This window comes from Columba livia, chromosome 8 (assembly GCF_036013475.1).
Source record: "Columba livia isolate bColLiv1 breed racing homer chromosome 8, bColLiv1.pat.W.v2, whole genome shotgun sequence".
In the NCBI taxonomy this organism is placed as follows: Eukaryota; Metazoa; Chordata; class Aves; order Columbiformes; family Columbidae; genus Columba; species Columba livia.
Genome location: NC_088609.1, coordinates 30,473,142 through 30,488,170, shown reverse-complemented (window position 1 = coordinate 30,488,170; position 15,029 = coordinate 30,473,142). Strand labels below are relative to the sequence as shown.

Below are 15,029 nucleotides of genomic sequence, written 5' to 3'. Positions count from 1 at the left end.
TGGCTCATTTTTCAGTGTTTGTGCTCTTTTTTTCCCGCTTTCTCTGGTCAGAGCAATTGCGCATCTGAGTGGAAACATGAGGCTGCTTCCCAGGGTGACCTTAAACACCCGTCAGTGCAGCAGGTGACCCCACGTGTGCCAACGCTCTGCGCTTTCAGCTCCTGGGCTGGTGTTGTCCGGGCTCTCCCTGCTCAGAACTCACGGTGTTTTGGAAAGGCAGGAGCCCGTGCAAACCCTTCTGCGCTGTCCTGCTCTGTTCCCCTTTCCTGTGCAGCGGGCTCGTGGCTCCGCTCGGGCAGGGCCGTCCCTGCGGAGCCTCTGGCGGGTGTTGCACCCGCAGCCCCAACGCGGAGCCGCCTCGTGTGGGGTCACGCGTGAGGCTGTAGCTCTGGAGAACGAGACGCTGTCAGCAGAGCTGAACAGGGACGTTCGCTCGGCTGCTTCAGGAGTTGTTGTGTTCTCCTTGAGGTGTGGGGTTTGTCCTCTGCTCTGGAGCACGAGAGCGAAGCCCCCGGAGCCGCGGCTGGTGGGGACCCCGCAGTGAGGGGTGACAGACCCGGAGCCAGGAGCAGTTTCCCCAGGGCGAGCAGCAAGTCGAGCTGCTCACACAAGGTCACAGGCAGGGCTGGTGCACATCACCGGTTCCAAGGCTGTCCCCAGCCCCTGACAGCTCTCTCTGTGCTGTTGTGCCCTCGGTACTCAGTGTGGAATTCCCGGTGCGCAAATAGGTTGTGTGGATCTGAGGGACATGGATTAAGGTTGTGTTGGTGTGTGTTGTCCCCTGGGTAGTTTCAGTACAACCGGAAAGCAAGAGGAGCTTAAATTCGGGGTCGGCTTTTTGCCGGAGCAACAAACGCCGTGATGGAGACAATGGGGAAAAGGTGGAAACTCTCAGAGCACGGGGAAGTCTCAGAGAGGAAAAGAGATGAACGCAGACACTGGGGAGGGGGAAAGTTGACATGTTTATTATAGGAACAGTAAAGGTTACGTAGAGATTGAATGTCACATAAAGGTCAAATATTTAAATACATTAACTCCAGACACAAATTAGTGGTAGAGAGTTTATCTATTTATTATAGACACATTAAATATTATACAAAGCTCAAACATTATACAAAGACCAAACATTAAAATACACTAACTCCAGACAAGAATTGGTGGGAAAACGTTCAAGTATTTATTATAGAAATGTTTAATATTAAATAAAGATTAAATAGAATACAAAATCAAACATTAAAATATATTAACTCCAGACAAAAATTAGTGGTCAAAAGCTAATCTATTTATTAAAGAAATATTACATATAATATAAAGACGAAATATCATATAAAGGTCAAATATTATTTAGAGATCAAACATTAAAATATACTAACTCCAGACAAGAATTGGTGTTAAAACGTTTGCACATTTATTATATAAATAGTAACTATTATATAAAGACTAAGTATAATGCAAAATCATTCATATATATTAACTCCAGACTAAAATGAGTGGAAAAAACTTTACGTATTTATTATAGAAACATTACATATTAGCTAAAGATTAAATACTACATAAGGATCAAATATTAAAATATTTTAACTCCAGACAAGAATTGGTGGGAAGAGAAGCTCACATCTTTATTCTATAAATAAAGATTATGTATTAAATAAAGGTTTTGTATTCTATAAAAGTTCAAATCTTAAACTATATTAACTCAAGAGAAGAATTAGTGGAAAAAAGTTCCGTATTTATTACAGAGATGTTCCATCTGTGTAAAGATTAAATATTACATAGGGATCAAATACTAAAATATTTTAACGCCAGATAAGAAGAGGTGGAAAAAGTTCAAGTATTTATTAGATAAATATTAAATAAAGGTGATGTATTATATAAAGCTCAATTATTAATATCTATTAACTTATTTATTTCATATGTATATATAAGTATTATATGAAGCTCAAACACTATATACAGACCAAACATTAAAATATATTCACTCCAGACAAAAATTGGTAGAAAAAAGTTGATATATTTATCATATAAATATTAAATATTCTACAAAGATCAAATATTATATAAAGATGAAATAATGTATCAACTCCAGACAAGAATTATTGGATAAGGTCTATGTACATATTAAATAAATATTAAATATTAGTACATTAAATAAAAAGAGTAAATAAATATTAGATATTAGTACATTAAATAAAAATAGTCAATAAATATTAAATATTAGTATATTAAATAAAAATATTAAATATCAGTACCTTAAATAAAAATATAAAAAAATAAATATTAGTACAGTAAATAAAAATATTAAATAAAGCTCAAATATTATGTATAGATACAACATTTAAATATATTAACTCCAATTAGAAATTAGTGGAAAAAAGGTTTTGTACTTATTCTATAGATATTAAATATTATACAAAGCTCAAATATTCTGTAAAGCTAAGCTACTGAAATATAGTAACTCCAAGCAGAAATTAGTGGAAAAAGGGTTATATACTAATGAATGTTTCTATGCAAGTATGTAAAGATTAAATATGATAAAAACATCAAGTATTACAATACATGAACTGCAGACAAAAACTGGAAAAAAGGTAATAGACTTGTTATATAAATATTAAATATTATACAAAGCTCAAACATTATATACAGGTCACATATTCAAATATATCAACTCCCGACTAAACCTGGGGAAAAAAAGTTTCCATAGTTATAATATAAGCAGTAAATCCTATAGAAGGCTCAACCATTAAAATCCATGGGGCGCAGGCTCCTCCTGTGCTGCAGCTTTTCTCCTCAGGATGAAATGGAAGTTGGCCTGGGTGTTCATGGCGTAGAACACGTTCGCCTTGGGTGGGATCGCCAGCTCTGCAAGAGAGGGAGCAGAGCCAGCGTGAGTTGGCGCACCACTCAGCCTCAGGGGTTTATTCTCACCGGCAGCTGTGACAACGTGTCCGTGGCGTTCCTGACGTCGCTTCGCGTGTCACTCTTGCCGTCAAAATGCAGCAGCACCGGTCAAGCAGCAGCAGCAGAGTTCTGCTTCCCCACCTTTGTCCTCGGAGATGATCTGTACCAGCTCGTAATCCTCGGCCGAGCCACACTGCAGGCTGTGCTTCTCCAGGGCTCTCTGGATGACAGCAGGAGCCTTCTCTTGGTTAGTCAGCTGCAGACAGAGAGTGGCAAGGACTCGGTTGGGAACTGCGTCCTAGATTCGGCCAGATACTAAAACATGCTCTTTGGGACACCTGGTGGCTGATTTACTGCAAGACAACAGACGCTGCTCTAGAAATGCAGCAGCAAATCACAGCCTCTGCTCTCCAGAGCACCCACTTGCAGAGGTGAGACCTTGTTCTCAGCAGCCGTCGAATCCACAGCAATAGCTGCCCCAGCTGCTGTTTGCTCACATCCATTAATCCACAGTCTCCTGTGCTAAACACTTTCTGGATGTCCTGCAAAGATTCGGGGCCTTGTAGCTGGGTTTGCTGGGGAAGGGGCACCTTGTGCCACAGTCACACACCCCAGTGCTGAGCTGGACACACAACAGCCGGCGCTGGCAGAAGAGCAGGGGCAGCAAAGCCGGCACTTGCTCAGAGTGCTGCACTTGGCATTGTTGATCAAAGACAAGCTTCAATTTCTAGAGCAGAAACCTTGAGAGATGCTCTTTGCAAACCTCTCATTCATCCCCTGCTCCACAGGTTTTGATTTTTAACATCTGTCATTTTCCTTGTCAAGGAGGTTTGATCAGTGAATAGGTGTTTCCAAAACTAAAAGCACCATTCAAGGCACCTGGGGTGAAAACATCACCCACAGAACAGCGTTTTGCTGTTCCCACCACTCACCAGGATGCTCCTGTAGATGTTGCCACTTCTGTCCTCCTCTACGCTGGTCCGGATGATGCAGCTCTCTCCGTTCTGTTGGTTGTAAACTGGCAGGACTGGCGGCACTTCTTTTGTTGTAATGGGAGTCACGGAGTCGGGGCACTTCTTGGAGCATTTGTCACCAGATGGCAGCAAGGGGGGACACGAGATCAAACACATTGATTACCAGTTAATTGAAAAGATCCAAAAGCTAAAGATGACACTCTTGAGCACAACAGCCTCAACAAGGGCTTCAGCAACCCAGTGAAGGCAGTTCAGGTCAAGAGAGCAGAGGCTGTAGGACAAAGCTCCCTGGGAACGGAACCCAGCCCAGACAAGGCTGGCCTGGGCAGTTCCTGGCAGGTCAAAGCCCAGCTGCTCTGCCTGCCCCAGAATTAGGCTGGGCTGATGCAGATGAGCTTTCCCCCCACAACTGCCTTTCCCAGAGCTCAGGGCCCTCCATTCCACCGCAAGCAACGCTCTAGTCAAGACCCACAGGCTTGGGCAAGCGCCTGGGGCCGCCGGCAGCGTCAGCAGCCTCGCACAGGCTGTCTGTGCTGAACACAGGGCCCAGGCCCTACCTTGTGCTGAGGCTCCTCGGCAGTGTCGGTGGGAGGGACGATGGTGACGGTGCTGTCCCCAGAGCTCCCACCTGGAGCAGGTTTGGGCTGCGCGTTGACGGCTGTGCTGTGGGCGCTCACCCCCAAGCCCAGGAACGGCCTAGGGGAGAAAAGAAAGCACAGCAGAGCTGGGCTGAGCAAAGCTGGCACTTGCTTCAACAAGCTGACCTGCTGTTGTGCTTTCCTGTCTCGAGTGGCCTATTGTTTGTGTGTGTGTAGCAAATTAGACTCTATCCTTATTTACTCTGTTTTGCTGCTGCAAATGTGAATTGAATTTATAATCCAGCACTAAAATCCAGTGTTCTGGATCCCCAGCCAGGTTTGTCAGCTGGTGTTTGATTTACTCCAGTTCATATTCAGGCACCAAACCGTTATACTCACAGGCTGAATCTCTTCACCACGCTCCTCTGAGCTTTGGCCGATGCGACGCTCTTGTCAGCAGCTCCTTCAATTTCGCGTGAAAGCCGGAAACTGCAGAACAGGCAACACCATCAGTTAAATATCTCAGAGTGGCCATATTTGAGGAGCCCTGGGCCATTCCCACGCCCCAGAGGGTGGCATCCCCACAAGGAGGAGCGCAGCTCTGTGCGGGTGTATTTCCACTCTCCGGGAGCAGCTCCTGGCAGCGCAGAGCTCAAGGCTGAGAGAACCTGAACCTGCCTGCGGGGCAAGAAAAGCTGCTTCGCCAGCTGGGCTGAGACCCTACCTCTCCTCATCACTTAAATGCCGCTGCCTCCTAAACCACTGCACGAATTTCTCATCTGCTGACATGCAATAGCTGTTACATGAGGACTGCAAGAGCTTAATTTGTGCGATTACTTCAAATTCCTAAGAAAACAAATAATAAAATAGGAATTCCAATTAGAAAAAGAAAGCCGGTCTCGTTAATATCCTACCCACACGCAGCAACAGATCCAGGACAGACTGAGTTTGACCCGCAGGTCGGTTTCAGTTGAAGAAGTGACTATGTCCAGAACCACTGTTTCCAACAATGCAGCTCTGCAGCTCAGCCTTCCCGCTCAGCCCTGCGTGGCCAGAGCGGCGCCGAGAGAGGAATCCCGCTCTGTACGGAGCTGGTTCTCAGGCACTAAGCGAGGGACATAACTAGAGGTGCCTGTGATGACAGCAGAGCCTGATCCTCCCCGGCTCTGCACGTCGTGCGCTCACACTCACACTCACCATCTGCAGTAACGTGAGCGGCTGTTGGATACGCCCGAACAAAGACAACAGGCCTCGCCAAGAGAACGCTCTAGCAGAGAGCGTCAGCAACTAACGACCACAGAACAGTCAACGTTCCACTCACCCTTCGCCGCTTCTCAAAGTTGATCAGGCCGCCCTGTTGGAAGGACAGAGAAGGGATCAGAGGAGAAGAGCACAGGCTGGGCTGAGTTAATCACAAACAGGATGAAGTAGCGACACCAAGGGAAAGGCCAGAGCTGCCCTGAGCAAAGGCTTCTGCAAAGACCTGTTTCCAGCTCTAGGATAAACCACAGCATTCGTGTGCCTGAGTCTATTTTTCAAATAGATTCCTCTATTTTTGAAAACTGCACTAGAACCCAGGGGAAGACACAGGACCAGACACAGTGTCTGGAAGGGAGGGAGGATATGTAGGATTCCAAAAATTGCCCCAAATTACTTCGAGATAGTCCTGAAGGGCTGTGTCCAGCATGACGAGGTCTGTGAGGAAGGTACCCAGGTAAGGTACCGTGCCTTGGGTGACTCCCTGCAAACGGGCAGAGCAATGGTGGATTAATTGACTGAGAAATAATAACGAATAATACTAATTAGAATGCTAGAGTACTCCTGTGTTAGCAAACAAAATACAACTCGTCTGCTTCACCAAACAGTGCTCTTGTCAATGATGCTTTCATGACACCATCCTTAGGATCTTAGCCAGCGTTTCCTGTCTGTACAGAGCGGTATAAAGCCCAAGTGCTCATTCGTAACTCATCTGCGTCAAATCTCGCTGTGCGGCACCTCTCGCCCCAGCAGAAAAGCCGGGATTTACAGACCCGTCTTCCCCAAAGCACCGCACACGGGAGTTCATTGGTTAGGAACAGGGCTGAGCTCGGCTTTGGGTGAGATCATCAGCCTGGCGACTCAAGCTCATTCCCACCTTCATCAGCAGCTCCCTGCTCGTCGCAAAGTTGTCACAGTCGGAGAAGATTTCTGAGAGCTCTTCGAACATCAGCATTGTGTCCCTGTACAGGAAAAGGTTAAATCATTTAAGCTGTTTGTAAGCACTCTAAATCAGATCAGGGTACGATTTTTTTCTCATGAATCGTTAACGGTTGGGCACATAAAAGATAAAAGCACCAAAACACATCCAGTGACACACTGCACAGCCTTACTTTGGAACGCAGGCCCAGGTCTTCTTCAGGCGATAAACGGAGGTGGACTGCAGTGCGGAAACAATGGCCTTCAAAGACGAAAAGTTGTTCAGGATCCTACATTGCTGTGAAAGGAGCGGTTAGAAACACAGGAGCGTTAAACGTCAGCACCACCAACAGTCAGTGCTCTTCTGTCTGCCCCGTGTCCTGCTCGCTGCACATTCTCCCTGCTAAGCGGGCAGCTCCAAAAATACTGAGCATCCAAAATATCACTCCCCAACAACCCCCCTGCCCCCTCCCAGCTCCACGGCACCCGCACAAGGAACGTTAAACAGTCGTCAATAAACGCTTTACACGTGCGATACGGATCCACTTCTCCAAGGTCTTCGCTCGTTGCCGTGTCTTTAATTCTCTGCTGTCCAGGACGGTGCTGACCACGCAGTTGGTGACGGCGTTGAACTGCGAGATGGTGGCTCTGATGCTCTGTGCCAGGTGTTTGTTCTCTTGCTTGTCCCTGCGGGACCAGATGCAGCCCAGGCAGTGGTGGGGCACAACGTTCTTGAAGAGTGTCTAGAGGGAAACAGAGGTGTCCAAGTCAGCCTGGATCGCTATTGCCCACAGCAAGACATGCATGTTTACAGTGCAAACTGCATCTGAAGCTAATATGGTATTAAAAGGGAAATATTGGTTTTCTCTTAGTTTAAAATATACACTTGGCTATAACTCTTTAGGCCTGATGCCCTAAAAGAACTGTCAGCTAAACAGTCCTGGCAAAATAAGAGACACCTTTCTATCACTTACATTATCAACGGGAAAAGATTCCATATAATGATATTTTTGAAAAAGATTGCTACAAATAAACCAAATCAGAGCACCAGTTAAAAGTACTTCTACACCTTCAGGTGAGGTAGCCTAAAATACAGTCAAAATACGCTATTTCTCAGGAGTCAAATATTAAACTTGCAAAAGAGGCTACACAGTCTACATTCACACTGTAAATAAAAGACAAACACCTTCAGAAGAACTGAAAGAAAAGCCCAATCAATGAAGCGAGTTTGGATAACCAAGCAGAGCTGTGCTCTGTGTCCCAGCAACAGAGCGGTTCTGGAACGCCAGACATTGATATAAGTTAAGAAACAAACAGACAATTAGAAGGCCAGAACTATTTCCCCGAGCATTTCAGGTAACACGTATGATCGACATACCGCGTCCATGTACGTCAGCTGTTCTGCCACCAGCTCTTCTTGGAACAATGAGAATTCCTGTGCACCGCTGATCTCCAGTTCCTCTTCCTCATCCAGGTTGCAGGGAGAAAGGCTGTGGAACGCGTCTGGCCAGCGTGGGAAACACGAGTCAGTGAATTTATACAGAAAACAATTAATCAAAGCAGATATTTGAAAAATCGCTACATCTAATAGCAGAACATGCAAAGGGACCTGCCTGGTGTAACGGCCTCACTGTGCTGCACATTTTAGTGAGAAAGAGGACTGGAAGACTAAAGTGGCAAAGAGACTTTTCGGCTCACGGCACAGGAAGCTTTGTGCCCTGGATAAGGGGACGTGTCAGGCTTGACGCTGGGAGAACACCCAGACAGCAGAGAAAGGTACTTTACCATCATTCTCCAGTTCTTCTTTCTGGAACTGCTCCAGGAGGTTCTGCGCCCTCTTCTCCGGGTCAGAGCCGGGCATGTTCTTCTTCAGGTAACTCAGCACCTTCAGCAGACACACGTAGTCGGGCGGCTCTTGGAAATCCTCGGCACATTGGTCGAGCCAGGCTTGTAAAATCGATGCGATCGCACTGTGAGCAAATTCAGAGAGAGCACATGGGCTGTATGCAGCAGGTATTGATGCAATGGCATGGATCTGTACCTAATACAACAACAGGAACACTGAGACATTCATCCCCCACGTGAAGGCAGCATGGACACTTCTGTGAGCAGAGAATTTAATTTGTTCGTTTTATGCAAGAAATATTATTAAGATAATACTTCATAGGAAACTAAAGGCTGGTTCCTCAATTACACCTTGAGAAACCAGCACAATCATTCAAAATAATTAAAGATTTTCTCTGGCTTCTGTTACTGGATGTGCTATGAGACAGCTGATACTCGGCCTTTACACAAGCTCCTTGAAGCAAACAGGCTGTGAATTGTCAAAGGAAACAACAGCTGTGCTGCCCACGTCCCGCTCCAGCACCGAACCCTGACTGGGGCTCGCTGGGCGCTGCAAAACCAAACTTACGTCCTGAGCACTGTGCTGGATCCGGGGGAATTCTGGCTTCCACGCTCTTCAGAGCCCGAGATCTCCAGGTTTCCGTATCTGGAAAAATGAGATGGCTGTTTAGAGGAACCTCTACTGAGCAAAAGCAAAATCCCAAATAGCGTAATCCATATACAACTGGCATAAACATACACATATTGGCATATTCATATACAACTGGCATGAAGACAAGGGCTTCATGCTGGACAATTCCAGCGTGGCCGGGGAAGCTGAGGAGAGATGAAGGGTTTGCACATGTCCCCGTGCACTGCAAAGCAAACCCAGCCTAAACCAGGCAGACCCGTGGTCCCTCTGACAGGAGCGGCGCAGCCACAGCCATAGGGAGCTCAGCTGGGGACACTGAGCCTCCAGAGACCTGCGGGGAGAGCCCTGGCGGCAGCTGGAACAGCTCCTGTCAAACCACACCTTGCACCTCCTTACGTACGGGTGACGAGGAGTTCATGGTGCATCTGAGTGAGAACATTTTGGTTCCCTACCGGTCAGACCACGCACGCTTTCCCCGCCTGGCGCTTCAGCTTTAATGAGAGCTGGGGTGTGGGCAGCGTGCATTTGCACATGGTCTGTTTATGCTGAAATCCTGAATTTGGCAGGATTCTTGACCTCTGCCCAACAGGTTATTAACTCCATGTCCACTAAAAGTAGGGGACGAAATTCCTGTCAACATCCCCCTGCCATGTAGAATAAATGATGGCTCAGTTTCCGTTCTGTCCCGGCTCTTACCTGTCCAGGAGCAGCTCCAGGACTGTGCTGGTGGAAGCAAAGGCCCTGTAAGTTGAGAGGAAGGTGTTGATGTATGTAAAGTCATTATCCGCAAACGCCATTGGAAGCGTCTCCACCAGCTTTTCCAAAGTTGCAGCTTTCAGGGCCCTGCTTTTGTACGTCTCGTCCAGGCTGACAGCGTGTTCTGCAGGTAACTGGTCTCCTTCAGCCTACAAAGTGGAAACAAAGACAAAGCACATAATCAGACAGAAGCCAGAGCCCCGACACAGCTTGCACAATGAAACACAGATTCCATTCCACCTTTTCACAGGAACAGTCCATCTCTAGTTACCAAACAATTTTGTCAGTTTTGGCTCTCCAAGTACCAAATGCTGTAGCAAATACTGGAGGACAATAAAGACATTTCTTATTTAAACAGGCAAGTGTTTCCAGGGCTTAAGCTGTAATCTCACGGACGGCTTTTAAACTGACCATCCTCTCATAACAGGGCCAAGCATTCAAAAACCCCGGATGCTTTCTTAGCATCAAGAAGTTTCAGAAAGGTTTATTAGACTTCCTGAAGCATGAAAGATCTCAGTTCCTTCACCTACTGGTGCCTCTACAAGAAGTTACTAAGCAAGATTTCAAGCTTCTCAGTACTTAAAGGAATTGGTAATGAAGCCCAACTCACTCAAACAAAAACTGTTGTATTCCTTTCAACACAGGTTCTATGATATTTTCAGTTAGAGCTGCATTTCTCTCAGACACATCCAATAATTTACCAGCCAACGCTTTTCAGCTGAAAAGCCTCCAAATCTCTCTACAAATGCAGCACCACTAAGAACTCTTCCCTTGAGAATATGACCAAGACCTGGAAGCTCCTTCTACGTACGAGGAACAACACCCCTGGAACGGGAGAAAATTCTGCTTTTCTGAAGTGCCTTTGTGGGACGCAGACATGCTCAAAATGCTCCCCACCTCCTGCACAAAACCATCAGCTGGGAAATGTACCGCAGGTCAAAAATACTTTCTAATATTTCTCCTGGTGAAAACAGGAGGCAGAGGTGGGAAATCTGCCGCTCAAAGTCTTTATACTACCAACCTGGACACTACACCAAAGCAAGTTCTTATATTATTGCCTTTGATCCTGAAGAAAATGTAGAAACATTGCAACATAACATGAAAGTTCTACCCACCTCCTGACCCTCTGGCTCAAACTGCCACAGCTGCACTGATTGCAATGAAGTGAGGACACTTTAATCAGCTGGGGACTTGGCCACCACGCCAGCTTCACTTACCCCGAGCCATCTTGCTCCTTCACCCTCAGTCTGCTGGATCTGCGCTCTTCTCAGGGTGTCACAGTCAACAGCGCCTTCTTGTGCGTCTTCAGCTCCATCCTCAGTTGTGCTCTGCCAGGAAAGGGCAAAGAGAAACAGGTCAGAGAGAAAGGAACACGGTCCCTGCACAAGCGCAGGCTGCAGACACCAGCATGCCAACACCGGGATCTCACAACACCTCAACAACACTCACTTAAGTTGCCATGTTTTAGCTGCCTTTAGTTACCTGGGGATTTTTGGACTTTTAACTGAAAGCAGAGAGGAGCTGAGTGCACAAATTACTGCACAAGCCAATGAAAGAGGTAAGAATTAAACCAGAGAGTGCAGATCTCCTGAACCCCAGCACTAACAGCCGCTGTATTAACATGCTGATACATATTGAGGAGCAAAGCACTAGAGAATTGAGAATAGACGTAAAAACTAACTTTAGAAATACATATACTGGTCCCCCTGCAACCACATAATATTTTTTCATCATACATACCAATTGAATATTTAAAGTTTCATGGCTTTACTAACTACCACACTCTTAAGCACAGCAACAACTCAATTAGAAAGGATTTGAATGCAGTGCAACAAAATCCTGGTTTTTACGTCCTTTATCTGTAAAATATCCCCTAGTCAGATACAACGGTCTGTACACCAGTGACTTGCCTCTTGAACGCTCTGTGGAACCTCCACATCTTCCCCGGCTTGGTTCCTCACATTGTCTTCCAGGCTCTGTGAAGTCTCCATGTCTTCTTCAGCTGGCTTGTCTGGAGTCTCCTCTATGCACTCTGTAGTCTTGGTGTCTTCCTCTATTATATTGCTTAGGCTGTTCTCAATGTGCTCTGGTGTCTCCATCTCTTCCTCCATTATCTTGCTTGGAGTGTTCTCAATGCGCTCTTGAGTCTCAGCGTCTTCCTCTCTTATCTTGCTCGTAGTCTCGTCAACGTGCTCTGGAGTCTCCACATCTTTCTGTCTTGTGTTGTTTAGAGTCTCCTCAATGCGCTCTGGAGTCTCCTCAACGTGCTCTGGAGTCTCCACATCTTCCTTGGTTGCCTTGGGCACAGTCTCCTCAAGGCTGTGCAGAGACTCCACATCTTCCTCATGTCTCTTCCTCCTGGGTGTCCTCCTCCTTGGTCTTCTCCAACATCTCCAAACACACAGGGTCCGAAAGGGGAAGCTCTGAGCCTGTTAGAAAACAACGGAAAGGCAGTTTTGAATTGCAGATAGCAACACATTTACTTTTAATGTCCTTGCAAAAGTACCAGGACAAGATCACATGAACCCTGAACTTTAGGCACTATTACAATGCAAAAGACAGATTGTACGACAGGATCATAGAATCATTTTGGTTGGAAGAGATTATCTAGTGCAACTGTTAACCCACCCCTGGCACTGCCCCGTGTCCCTCAGAACCTCATCTATGTGCCTTTTAAACCCAGCAGTTTCCTGTCTTTCTGGAACTCCTTCTAACCCACCCCAGGTACCATTGGCCTTCCTGGCCACAAGAGCCCAGTGCTGGCTCATGGTCACCCTGCTGTCCCCAGGACCCCCAGGTCCCTTTCCCCTACACTGCTCTCTAATAGGTCATTCCCCAACTTATACTGGAACCTGGGGTTGTTCTTACCCAGATTCAAGACTCTACACTTGCCCTTGTTATATTTCATTAAATTTCTCCCTGCCCAACTCTCCAGCCTGTCCAGGTCTCTGATGGCAGCACAGCTTCCAGTGTCACCACTCCTCCCAGCTTGGTGTCACCAGCAAACTTGCTGACAGTCCCTCTATCCCCTCGGCCAAATAATTGATGAATATATTGAATGATACAGGCCCCAGCACTGACCCCTGAGGCACTGCACTGGGTACAGGCCTCAACTGGACTCTGCCCCATTGACCGTGACTCTCTGGCTTCTTCCCTTCAGCCAGTTCACACTCCACCTCACTACCTGATCATCCAGACCGCACTCCTTCCCATTTCTGTGAGGAATTGTTCCCAACAGCCAACCCGAGCCTGCCCCGGCACAGCTGGTGCCGTTTCCTCCCGTCCCCTCACTTGTCCCTCGGCAGCAGTCACCAACACCCTTCTCTCGGCACTCGGAGCTGCCACCCCCCGGCCCCGTGTCCCCCGCAGCCCCGGGGGAGGGCGGGCGGCGGGGCCCGGCTCGCTCCTACCCGTCCGCAGCAGGGCCCGCAGCTGATCCCGCACATGGCGCCGTGTCCGCGTCCGCAGGCAGGGCTGCTGCCGGCTCCGCCAGCCCCGCACTCCCGCTCTCTCTCTCTCGCACCGACCGCTCGCCCCGACGGCAACGGCGGCAACGGCTCCGGCGGCACCGCGGCGACCGGACGCGGCCTCGCGGCAGCACGTGCCGCCCGCAGCCGCCCAATCGCAGCTCGCCGCCGCTCCCGCGCGCGCCCCCTTGCCCCGCCCTCAGCCCGCCCGCAGCCCAAGCCCTTGCTCAGCCGGACAAAGCGCCTGAACAGCAGAGGGTTCAGACACACAGAGATATATATGTGTGTGTGTATATATAGAGGTTTGTCTGGGGCTGCTGCCTTCCGTGAGGAGGAACCTCGCAAAGCTGTGTAATGTTCTCCTTAGGAAGAAACACCCAACAGGATAACACAGATAACGCAAAACTGCAAAGTCCAAGCATAACTGGGAAAGGAAAAACGAAGTTCTTGTCATTTACAGTGATGTTTTCACTTTGCGGTTCAATCTATTCACTGTTCTACTAAAGGTTTTAAAGAGTAGGCAACTGAAATCAAGAACACGTTCTTCCCGCGCAAAGGGGGGTTCCGTCCCCAGAAATGAGAATTGTGGTTGTGAGAAATGCAGTTGTGATTCGTGCCGAGATGTTCAATGTTTACAGATATAACCAAATGAGGCACGGGCTCTGAACCTGGAAAAAGGAAAAGGTGCTAAAGTTCTGTGTAAATAGCTACGAAACTTGTTTATGAAGTTATATTGGTAGAGGGAACTCACATTTTAAGGGTTAACCAACCACATAATAAGGGCCTACTAACGAACTTTAAGCCACATAATGAATATCTAGTTTAGAGCTGTATGTGACCAATGGTATTAAGAAAAAACAGAACCCCATCGAATGCCGAGATAAGAAGTTTCACAGCACCAGCTGCAGCCTTGAGGAGACACCTTATCTATGTGACACCTTTCTGTATTTCAGCACACTGCTCATTGTTCAAGGTGTGCGTGTTGGGGAGCGAATCCCCCGCGCACCCAGCGCTGTTTTGCTTGTGCTCTAGTGAACACGTGTTTAGGGAATGCAGTTAAGGAATTGGATTAAACGTTGTTTATCCATAGAAAAACCTTAAGTTATTTATTTCAATTATTCCCCCTTTTTCTTTTTATCCCATTGATTCGTGCTTTGGCTTCAAAGTTAGCCAGCACTGCCTAGCGGCAGCTAGGTCCGGTTTGGTGTTATCTTTTACAATCATTAATTTATACCCCGTTCCTTTTGTTGCCATTTCAGGATCTATAGGCATGGCTGAGATTTGCACGGCTTGGACTACTGAATGCATTAACCGAATAAAGCACGGGATCATACATGGCATGAACAGTAAACCCAGAAATGCACATACTGTCCTGAACCCCATTTCCTTCCACCGGGCTACAATTTCGAGACCAATATCCATGAGGTGGACCTGGCCACCCAGTGGGAGGAATAGAGGTATTTGATGAATTTGCCAGCAACACGAACTTACAAGAGGTTCGTCCAACGTGTTCAGTCATTTGAAACCCCCCACATATCCAGCACCAGGTGACATTTAATTCCCGGGCTATCTTTTCCATAAGATCTATAAATAGGTTTTTCCCTACTGTTGGTAATTGTAATCCCTTGTCCTTTTGCCTTATTTCTTCACACGAATCACTGCTTGTCTGTACCAATTTCTGTTGCTCTTGCTTTCTTTTTAATTC

General features: G+C 47.1%; 2 protein-coding genes across 2 annotated transcripts; both read right to left on the bottom strand.

Annotated features, from left to right (window-relative positions):
• Positions 1–1,480: 1,480 nt before the first annotated feature.
• On the bottom strand, positions 1,481–5,654 carry LOC135580140 (ral guanine nucleotide dissociation stimulator-like 1). Its single transcript, XM_065072753.1, has 3 exons — positions 4,850–5,654; positions 3,831–4,568; positions 1,481–3,154 (listed from the first exon to the last, which is right to left on the bottom strand). The coding sequence occupies exons 2-3, from the start codon at positions 4,026–4,028 to the stop codon at positions 2,987–2,989; spliced, it is 366 nt and encodes a 121-aa protein (XP_064928825.1). The 5' UTR covers positions 4,029–4,568; positions 4,850–5,654; the 3' UTR covers positions 1,481–2,986.
• LOC135580056 (ral guanine nucleotide dissociation stimulator-like 1) lies at positions 4,379–12,303 on the bottom strand. The gene is made up of 14 exons (XM_065071355.1): positions 11,768–12,303; positions 11,075–11,185; positions 9,798–10,006; positions 9,039–9,116; positions 8,411–8,595; positions 8,004–8,128; positions 7,153–7,368; positions 6,820–6,923; positions 6,585–6,669; positions 6,105–6,191; positions 5,772–5,804; positions 5,175–5,296; positions 4,850–4,939; positions 4,379–4,568 (listed from the first exon to the last, which is right to left on the bottom strand). The coding sequence occupies exons 1-14, from the start codon at positions 11,966–11,968 to the stop codon at positions 4,379–4,381; spliced, it is 1,836 nt and encodes a 611-aa protein (XP_064927427.1). The 5' UTR covers positions 11,969–12,303.
• Positions 12,304–15,029: the final 2,726 nt, after the last annotated feature.